At 36.8% G+C, this 10998-nt stretch overlaps 1 protein-coding gene across 1 annotated transcript; it reads right to left on the minus strand.

Moving 5' to 3' along the window:
- Positions 1–219: 219 nt before the first annotated feature.
- Positions 220–10627, minus strand: LOC119140923 (lung adenoma susceptibility protein 2-like). The gene is given in 7 exon segments (XM_037372584.1): positions 220–831; positions 1735–1808; positions 3323–3454; positions 5968–6116; positions 7585–7732; positions 7813–8088; positions 9728–10627. Coding segments are annotated over 7 exon segments (1320 nt in total). The 5' UTR covers positions 10211–10627; the 3' UTR covers positions 220–773.
- Positions 10628–10998: the final 371 nt, after the last annotated feature.

Consider the following 10998-nt stretch of genomic DNA (forward strand, 5'->3'; position numbering starts at 1 on the left):
CCCACTGAACGATTTTATATGCTCTAAAGCCAAGAACAAAGCCAAGGAAAATGGAAGGGTGATTAGGACTTCCCAGTAACAGTGACAAACAGCTCTGGATCAGCTCAGCTGAAACTTTCCATGCCCCTAAACAGGATGCCCCTAAACAAGGGCCTTCTCTCCCCAAAGAACCAGGCTTCACTGGGGTGTGAAAGGAGGACAATTCAAAAAGACTTCAGATGCTTTTTGATACAATATATTTGGTAAGTTTGTGGTCAGGGAACCAGGAGCATACAATTACATCAACTCAAGTCCTGTTAGAATGAACAGCACTGAAAATATTATGTAATTTTATTGCTAAACCTCACTGCTTAACTTTACACACGATGTTGAGCTCCCCCTATTTCTAACAGGTCATGTAATAAACAATGAGTAGAACTGGCCAAATAATTTTTTTGTAAATTCTTATAAACACGCAGATTCTTCCATTAAAATGTTGGCATTATTTTAATTAAATATTCTTTAAAAAGTGGTATATCTTGTCACATATTGTTAGATCCTGCTGGCAGCACTAATACTCAATTATGCTTTGAATTACTAAAAAGAACAAATATGTACAGAAATAGTGAATACAACATTTCTGAGAACATGCACTGGCTCAGCCTTCAAAAAAAATTCTGACTAGTGGTCAGGCTGACAAGTTATTTAAATTATACAATATTAAAACACTTCTAGGTATCAGCTTCACAGATTATTTTTATTTTTTGTTTATCTTCATGATCATCAGTCTTTTCTCATTGGTTACTGTTATCTTCAACAAGACTTCTCCGATGTGACAAATGGTGTAAAGCCCTAGATTAGGAAAAATGAAGACTTTAAGAACAGTGTATACATTACTATATACATTTAAGACAAAAGGATAATGATTTCTCATAGTTTAACAGTTTGAATGGTATTATAGACAGTTTACATCTCTATGTCTAACTGTACCACTTAATCAGTTGTAGAGATTATAAAATACATCAAGATGTTTAAGAGAAAATACTTTTTGCAACTGAAATTTTAAATGTGTCTTCTCAAATACAGGTGCTCACACAAACACACAGCTACTATTAAATTATTACAAACTGGATATTTAACACAGGATATTAAACTGCAGAACTTATGTCATAAAATAGCAGATCAATACCGAAAGTCACTGTATTTTTTTCAATTCAAAAATCCTTTAAAATCTTTTACTTTTACATTACAGTATAGAACTATACTGCAACACAGTTTCGTTGAAACATGTGTCCTACATAATAAACTCATTTTCCATTCTGCCTTTTCTCAAACTTATTTCTTTAGTTATTTATAACTGCTTAGTAGGACTCTGCTGATTTCAGTAATAAAATCTGTTTTACAGCAATTATTTTCTCACTGTAGTGAAAACCACAATATTTTGTCCTGCATTACATACTATTCCAAGTCTGATTATTTTAAAGTCTATCTATGTGTAGCAATAATTAATCTATTGAGTAGCAGTAATTAATCTATTGATACAAATGAAATACAAATGCTTACTTACAGAGTACATCTCTGCAACTATCCACTAGCTATTTCTCTGCTCCATGAACTACCATGTTTTTAATTAGTCACTACTGGCTTATTCTTAACAAACTTTTCAGATCACATGACAGCTCTTAGCTAATTGATCATATCCTTTCTGCACTTTCTGAAAATATTGAAAAGCCAGAAAAATCAATGGTCACTTACTTCTGAATAGAATTAGTAAGAGCGATTATCTCACTGTCACACAGTTTTAATTCAGCCTCTGCTGTTTCAGAAAGCTTAAAAAAAAAAAAGAAAATGTTAACAGAGGGAAGGAAGAATAGCTGAATATGCCAGAAAACAGGAAACTTTTATAGCACATTGCATTGGAAAGGATTGCCAACAACTTTATAGCATCAAAGTAATTCATCTTGGGAGGAATCTCAGGAGGTGGGCTCCTGCTCAAAGCAGGGGAAGCTATGAGGTTACAGCAGGTTGCTCAGGGCTTTTATCCAGTCACATCTCTAAAACCTGCAAGGTCAGAGACTGCACAACCTCTCTCAAACAACTTGCTCCACTGCTTGGCTATCTGCAGGGTGAAAAACTTTCTCCCAATATCCAGCGTGAACCTCCTGTTTCAATTCATCCCCATTTCTCATCCTTCTACTGTGTCCCACTATGAAGACCTGGCTCCATTTTCTTGATACCTTCCTCAAAGGCGCAGGAAGACGCCAATTAGATCCCCCCAAACTTCCTCTCTGCCAGCCTGAACAAGGCCAGATCCCTCAGCCCCCTGCCCCAGGTAAGTGCTGTAGCCTCCAACCACACACCTAGGTACCCCTCTACCAGTTTCCTGACATCTCTCCTGAAGTGAGGGGCCTAAACCTGGATGCAGCGTTAGAGATGTGGTTTAGGAAGTGCTGGGGGATACAGAGGGACAGACAAGCGTTTCTCTTGATGTGTTGCCTGTGCTCCTGTCCGTATAGCCCGGGCCCTGCTGTTCCTCCTTCTCTACCAGGGCACACTGATGGCTCCTATTCAGCTTGTACCTACCAAGACCCATTTCATTTCATGAAAATGCCTATTTCATGAGCATTTTCAGCAGAACAGCCAGGCAGTGCCCAGCCTGTATTACTGCCATGGTTTCTTCCTTCCCAGGTATGAGTTCTTGCATTTACCCCTGTGGGATTTTGTGAGGTTCCTGCTGGCCCATTCCCCGAGCCTGCCTGATCCAGGTATATATGGAGCAATTTCATTCACTACCCAAGCCTAGGACACAGGGTTTAAGAACTGTATGCAAGCAACACTGAAAAAGGTAAACAGTGAGGGTAAAAGTCTATGAAATCGTTTTGAAACAATAGTGCCACAAAAATACCAACTCACTGATGCCGAAGGAAACAAGGATTTTGATACATGTCCCTGAAATAATTGACGGGGATATTACCAGAAAGTAACTTTTTCCAAGCACAGCTGTTGCTAGAGCAGCGGAGAGCAAGCCTGCTCTCTCCGGGCAGGACTGCCTGAGATGTCGCCATCTCCTGGTGCTGCTTTCTGCAGCAGGGCCCAGGCCGCTGGAGTTACCGCCCTGCCAGGCAGTGCCCCGAAAACAGCAGCCGCCGCAGCGAGAGGGAGCGCTGAGCCTCCAACAAGGCCGAGGGGATGCAGGGCACAGCAGTCACAAGCATATTCTGATGCAAACTGGATTGAATCTGCTGCCAGTATTCTATGAAGACTGGAAACAAAAGAACTAACAGTTTTTCCCAGATATGTACACAACCATTGTGACAAGATATGACATAAGGAAACTGACTACTTTCTCAAACTCTTCCTTTTGCTCAGCAGTTTCATTCTGGCTTAAACTTCCCTGAATTGCTTGAAGTTTAAACAACATTAGCTTCAAAGCTTCAAGGGGCCTGTGATGATGACCTCCAGAAAAAGTATTTTCCTAAACCAAAACGCAAGGAGTTAGTTGGTCTTGCAGTGCACATAAAATAAACAACTTCTGAAGTTTCCCTGAAGCAATTTTAAAGACTGATTTCTGAGTGTTTATTTCTACCTATTCTTCAAAGGTCTATTTATAAATTGTACATGTATGATGCTACGCTGGTTTGTCTTCATTTATGCCACAGTATTGTCAGTGAAGTCCCTGTAAATACATAAATGGTTAGGAAGGCCTGAAGCAACACAGAAAGGCCTCAGCCCTGGCTTGTGTGAAAAAATCCAAGAACATTAAGACTGTCAGTCCCTGTAATGCTATGACAGCAGTACTGGAACATGTTTCAACATTTCATGACTGACAGAGCAAGTAAGCTTCCCTAATGATAAACATAGATTTATTCATATGATTAGCATCTATATGGTATCTGCTCATTCTATAATCAAAAAAGCAAATTAACTCAAGGTGAAAAAAGTTTGTGGATAATTTAGAGATGCTTGTGTCCAGAAACATCTGATTATCTAGTAAAACCAAGAGAACGGGAAGCATGAAGAATGAAATACAGTGAAGCACCATGCATCAGACAGAATAATTTGAATTATTCATGCACAGCCTTCGGTTCTGTATCAATGAACTCCTTTGGGAAACAGATGTACGTACCACAGTGGAAGAACTTAAAGGGGGGTGCTCTGTTTACTAACAAGATAGGAAAACAGAATCTTAGAGCAGTTAAGATTCAAGGACAATAGGGCAGAAAGTAAATATACCAGCACATAAATTAATAGTATGCCTTTTAACTAGAATACTGGGCTCCATGCTCATGTCCCTAGCTGAGAAAAGGATAAAGGGTTCATATAATCAAAATTAAAGACTGAACAGTATTAAGACTATCAAGAAGGTGTTTAATATGTAAGAATGGGAATAAAATAATGAATAATCAGAAGAGCAAATTCAATTCACAATCCAATTCCAGTGCAACAGCATAAATAATAAGAAATATATTATTTAACTTACCTCTTGAACTTGACTCATATTTAACAGTACATCAGCCAGACTATGAAATTAGTAGTATTTAATACGTCAGTAACAAAAGGAATGTCTTCTTTTACTCGATGCAGGAAAATTATTATTTAAACAAAACATGAAGTGTACAAGCCAAACTATTAGTAAACAAAGCATTTTATAGTTAGATGCCTTCTTAATCATAATTGTGACCAAAGGTTAGATTATAGGATTTAACAACTATGAACTCATCATGCTCAAATATGACTAAACTACTTCAGTTAGACTTTCTACTTCATATATTATAGAAGAAAAATCAATTTACAGGTACTCCCCCTTCTAATATTTACCAGTCTTATATTTTGGGCACTCAGAAATACATACTCACTTTTACTGACCTTTTGTCATGTAAACAGTCTTCCAAGAATTTGTGTATGATATCTGCCTTGGGGAATGGTAGAGCATTCTCCATATCCTCACAGCACACAGGCACTGGTGGTTTGCTAAACCAACATTAAACATGCAATGGAGAATAACAACAGGCTTATAAACTAAAATAATTGGTTTAGGATATAGTCATTATGATGAAACCAGATATACCGCATCACTGCAACACCAAGGGGGCACAGAGTAGTCTTTCAGCACTTTGGTGTATGTCAGAGAAACTTGTAACTATTTTTTCCAGTATAATCAAAACATGGGTAGCCATAAACATCAACAAAAAATGCAAGGTAAGGACTTCTTAGCTATAATTTATTACACAATAGTGTTCTTCTTACACTTGGTACTCCTCCACTAATATTCTGGTGGCTAGCAGGAGGTTAGATTATTAGCCTCTCTCTCAACAGGAGCATGAGTAGTACCACTTCTGTTACCACATGCAGGAATGCTACATTTTGAGACTCTTGCCTGTTAAATATTGCTAAAATTAACCAATAGTTCAAAATCTTCTGAGGTAAAGGGAAGCCAAGAGACAACACCCAGAACCACGTACACAGAAGTTGCTTCTTCAAAACCATAGGAAATTCTAGTATTTATTTTTAGCACTTTTGATCCTGTGAAATAACCTCTCAGCTCTTGGGATAACCAGAATTTCACTCCCAAGACTGCTCCAAAACTTCCCAAGGCTCCACTGCTTTTTTTAAACAAGGGACTTCCCACCATTAACTTGTTTTTCATAAACTATTAATCATAAACTAGTAAATATGTCAATTTAAGTTCCATGAAATAATTTTTCTCTTGAAACAAGTATTTCTTACATATCATCGATATACAAAGATGTTACTAAAAGGCAACAATAAGTAATATTGATAGCACTCCTTGCAAGTCAGTGAAAAAGGGAAAGCAGTGCCCCAATACCTTGACCTTGAAATATCAAACATTTCGCACTAGCAAGAAATCTAACAGTAAATCTTTTATGTACATGCCACAGCACAGTTACTTATAATCTATATATAAAAGCAATTATATACATTATGCATTTTCACAAACAGATTAGTCCAAAATCTTTATTGACTTACAAAGCACCTGGAACATTTTTCCCATGTCATCTCTGCTCCTAGTATATCTGTTGTAGAACTACCATCATTTTTCAGATTATCTGACAAATCTTCAGTTGAACTCTCCAGACTTCCGTTGACCTTCAAGGTAAGCAGCTCAAGCTGGTCCTCTAAAAAAACAAGGACGCAATGCGTCCAACCATCTTCAAGGGCATTATTTCCATATTTTAATTTGATGTGATACTCAAAATTACTACAGATCAATTAGCAGTAAAAATATTTTACAGAGAGTACAGCACCAATACAGCTCCTTTGGTTATCTTGGTCTGGCACATAAATCTTCAGTACCAAATGGGACCTGCAAGGTTCTAGCCAGTACAGTATTTAAAGTAGTCAAATGGGGTTTTTTTCTAACTTATGTAAGCTAAGTATCATATGCAGCATTCAAGATTAATGTTTTTCATGTGCTTTCATGCTATAGAAAATAACAGCAATATTAATTTGCAATGCAATATTTAATATTGCTTCTTAATACTGTAAGTTCTCAAGTTAGTTTTCTTACTATTTTTGTACAGGTTTTTCTATAGAGCTGCTTTTACAGACACTTGGGAGAGAAGCCACGCAACATATACATGCAAATCACATATGGGACAAACATTTTAAAATAGGTTGAGACAAGCACTCAAAGTGACAGACACGTTTTCACATATTTTTTTATACCTAGCCTATTCATGATCGATAAAATTTTCTGTGTGAAGAAAAAAAAAAAAAAGATACAACCCTGGATGCAAAGTTCATCATGCATACACATTAGGAAGGTATTTGCAGATATTTGCATATCTGACATTTTGTTGCTTTGAATTCACAACATAAAAAACATTTTAACTTAGTTTTTATATATAACCTCTTGGAAAATGGGGAGACCAATATTTATGCTTTGCATAACAAAAAAATATTTTTCTTTTTAAATGAATCAACTTGAAAGTGAAGGTAATTAACACTTTGAAATGTTAATCTTTCATATCAAAGCAAATCTTGCTGATATTTCATAATACAAAGATGGTGCTTCACCACATGACAGCCTTCTGGCTTCAGAAGAGCAATGGTCTGCTGCAAAGAGTAGCTACATGAGAAATGAAAGTCTCCACACAAACTGAAGGCACTAGATAACCTAAATATATGGGTTACAAATACCTCCTGCTGACTGCATAAAGTAGAGAAAAAGATTGCACAATAAATTGTATTTTTTACCAATTTGACAGGTTCATTTACACCATGTTTAGGAATCTTTTTCCCCCAGGGTTACAATTAATGTAATTTAATTTAATGCTTGAAATTCTATTAAAGTATTTAAGGAACTAATGTCATTATCTTGCATTAAGGTACTAAATATGCCACGGCAATAAATACACTTTGCTGTAAAAGTAATACTTAAATATTGATTTATATATGAAAACTAAACAGTATAAAAGCTGTTTAACTTGGTCAGCTACTAGTAAGTGCTTCAAGGGATTTGTCAGAAATGGAAGTGAATAAATCTACTGTACCAACATAGCTAGTGTTGATTTAAAAAACCCATACATGTCTTTATATGCATACCCTCAAAATTAAAACATAAGTTATATGAAATATAGTTACCTCTAAATGGCTTTTTAGTATGTCTTGAAAATGAGTTATCAGATGGGAAGCATGCATCTGGACTGTCATAGTTGCAACTTCCTTCTACTTTGTTATCACCTCTCAGATCCAGGCAAGCATTTTGTTCAGAAAAATTAGAAGTCTTTATCTACAGAGTGTCTTTTTCTCAGGATCTCAAAAGCTTGTGGAGAGGAAGCTTTGCCTTGTATATTAGAACTTTGACCATCACTTTCTTTGGTTGATCCAGAAAAAAAGGCTGTAACACTTAAGCCAGACTGGGTAATGAAAATTGGGAACACTACTTATTCCAGATACACTTAAGTCAGACTTCTGACTGGTAAGTCACCTTGGATAATTCTTAGAAGCGTTATATTTCTCTGCAAAAGACAAGAGTCTCAAACTTCCTTTAGAGGAGACAGAATTGCACCTAACCGGTGCAGACACATGTTTCTTTTTGCTGAAGTCTTTTTGTGGATTCTGGTGAGCAACAACTTTCCCATTCTCCTAGAGACTGAAACCACTTGCAGTATCAAGTGATGATGTTTGGCAAGGGCAGAAAGATGTTTTAAGGGACCATCTGTTCCACTCACTACTTTGATGCTCTGATATAAGAGGATTGTGTTGGACAAAGGGTAGTGATCCATCTGCTGGAAACGCTAACAGATCTTCTGTCACAAGACTAATCGAATCTGGGTCACACTCACTCTGCCTTCTAGAGGGTGAAGCAAGAAAACCCAATCCCACATGCCGATCAAAATCATCCAGTGCTGAAAAACAAAGGTATTTTACATGACTCTCTATACTTCAAGCTTACCAGGATACATTTGTAAGATCTAACATGAAGTAATAGTTTAAAGCTGAAATATATTCTTTACCATGGGATACTGAATTACAGCTCTTGCTGTTCCATTTCTAATCAGGATCTTGATAAGAACCTTACCAATCAAGTTACCCCTCCTTTCATAGTACATTTACAGCTTTGAATATTTTTTATTTGAGAAACAAGAAGTCAACATTATACAGTCCATTTTTAGTTTCACATTCAGAACTGTATATTTTGCAGATACATCCTTAGTATTTCAGGCCTAGTAGTGATGCTTCCTCCACACAGTAATGTCAGGGATGGCTTTCCCCATACTGAAACTGAGCACATTTACTAGAGAAAAAGGTGGCTAAAAGCAGTAGCTTGCAAGACAAGTAGCCAGATAATGGGCCTACAGACCCATTTTGTGATTCTATAGAAATTTACATGCTTGACAGTTTTTCAGGGAAGAATTATAGCATTAAATCCTTTTTTTTACTGAAGCTATGAAGCTCTTTGTTCACAAAAATAGGTTTGCCTCAACTAGTACCTGGAAGTGTTTTTTTGGTTGTGTTTTTTTTTCCCCTCACTTCCACTGTAATATAGAGATTTCAGTTACTGATATTAGAGACTACTGTAAGATACAAAACATACAGCTAATAAAAAGCATACAAGACAGACTAGGTAATACATGAATGGAGCCAATAAGACTTCTGCAAAGAACAGGAACAAGGAAATTTCAGAGTAAAATGTGAGGAGATGACACGTTTCATAGAACAGTTTCTCATTTTTAGTGATAATCAGAAAGCTTATTTTTGTTTGGGAGATCAGTAAAACATAACTATAAGGTGGTTTGTATTGAAAAAATACAATCCAAAAGCTAAACACTGCTAAAAAAAAGCCGTCTTGATAAAAGAAAGGTGTGAAACTAGTGGAAGGTTATAGGCTACAGGGGAAAAAAAAAAAAAAAAAAAAAGCCCTGAATAATACAACATGCTACCATAGCTATCCATGCCAATGCAACCCAGGAAAGCATCCTTTTTCAGGTATGAAGCGTGCCTGTACTTAGGACTTTGTTATTTTAGATGTAACGGCCAAAGCATTTCCATTATAAATTAGCTCAAGCACAGTTATCTACTCAAGAACTTCTCATAAAAGTTCATATAATCAATTAATCTTTATTCAAGCTAACTAATAGTAACAAAAGCCAATTCAAACCCATAAATGTTACCCAGCTGTGTAAGACTTCAGTCCCAAAAGTACATCTCAAAAATCCATGGATAAGAGGCAAATTTTGCTCCAAGACAGAGCCCCGTTTAAGGGAACTCCCTCAAATAATTAGATTCTTATGTTACTTACTCCAGAAACTGGAGCACCATTTACTGTACCACCATAAAGACTTGCACGCAGTTGTGCGGGGACTATTCCTTCAACAAAACACACCCGGTGCAAGATGAGGAGCTGCAATACCACGGGCAGTGAAAACAAAAGAACAGAACGGCAAACCCCAAAACTTATAAAACAACATATTTGCAGAGACATATCATGTTTTCCTGTGGCATGATGCTTTGAAAACTTAACTTGTTTGGGAGTGCTTTGACATATGCAGATTTTTCCAGTGCTTATTTCTGAAGATGTGAGACTTAAACCAAAATTTTCAATATACGCCTCCAAAGCCTCAGAAGCAGAGCTGTAAAGCTTGCCCTTGTAGTGGATCAAGGTGTTTGAGTATGGAATATTGCTGTCAATGCTATAGCTTGTTAAAAGAGAAGACACTGTTGAATCAGGAGAGCAGACACTGCTTTCTTTTATTGAGCTTGTCATGGCTTTTATCCATGTTTCTGCTAAAATCTTTACTCTTTTTTTATCAATCTAAATGGAAAAAGAAACAAAAGCACAAGTGATAGTCTACACTGAAACATCATCTCACAAACCATAATGTACTAAGGATTTTTTAACTTTTGTTCTGCAATTCTTATTTTCCTAAAAAATACTGTTTAGCTATTCAAATTGCTGCTTTTGAAATAAGTTTGTCATACATATATGCCACCCCTGGAATCCTCAGCAAACATGTTCACAGACAAAAAGACAAGTAGCTTAGCATAAAAACCTAAACAACTCCATGTCACAAGAGCAGGAAGACATCGCCCTTGCAGGTATTTGTATACTACTGGAATGCGGCGAATGAAGAGATGGGACGCAGCTTAATGCAAGCAAGTTGTCCCTCTTAGTGATTTTCTTACAATTATATACGTTTCTACCTTCTACATATTACACACTGATTGGTTAAATCTTAAGTGTAAAAAACACTGATTGGTTGATATTTAAGGCACACTGTTAGAACAATAGGAACTTACTAGTTTATCTTGACATAGCAATAATTTCTATTCCAAGGTTAGGGAGTTTCTTTCTACGCGGCTTTGATTACATATTGGTGCCATCCGTTCCCTTATCTGGCTACTTGTTTCTCTGTCCGTCTGGTTGCCTCCTCAACTGTGACAGCTCAGGGGTCTGCAGTTAGCTTGTTCCTTTGCTCCCAGGGCTTGTGCCCTACAAGTTTTAACAAGTCTATTCATCAGGCTATCAGTACTTGGACTCTTGTCCTTGAGGCC

This window comes from Falco rusticolus, chromosome W (genome assembly GCF_015220075.1).
Source record: "Falco rusticolus isolate bFalRus1 chromosome W, bFalRus1.pri, whole genome shotgun sequence".
Lineage (NCBI taxonomy): Eukaryota > Metazoa > Chordata > Aves > Falconiformes > Falconidae > Falco > Falco rusticolus.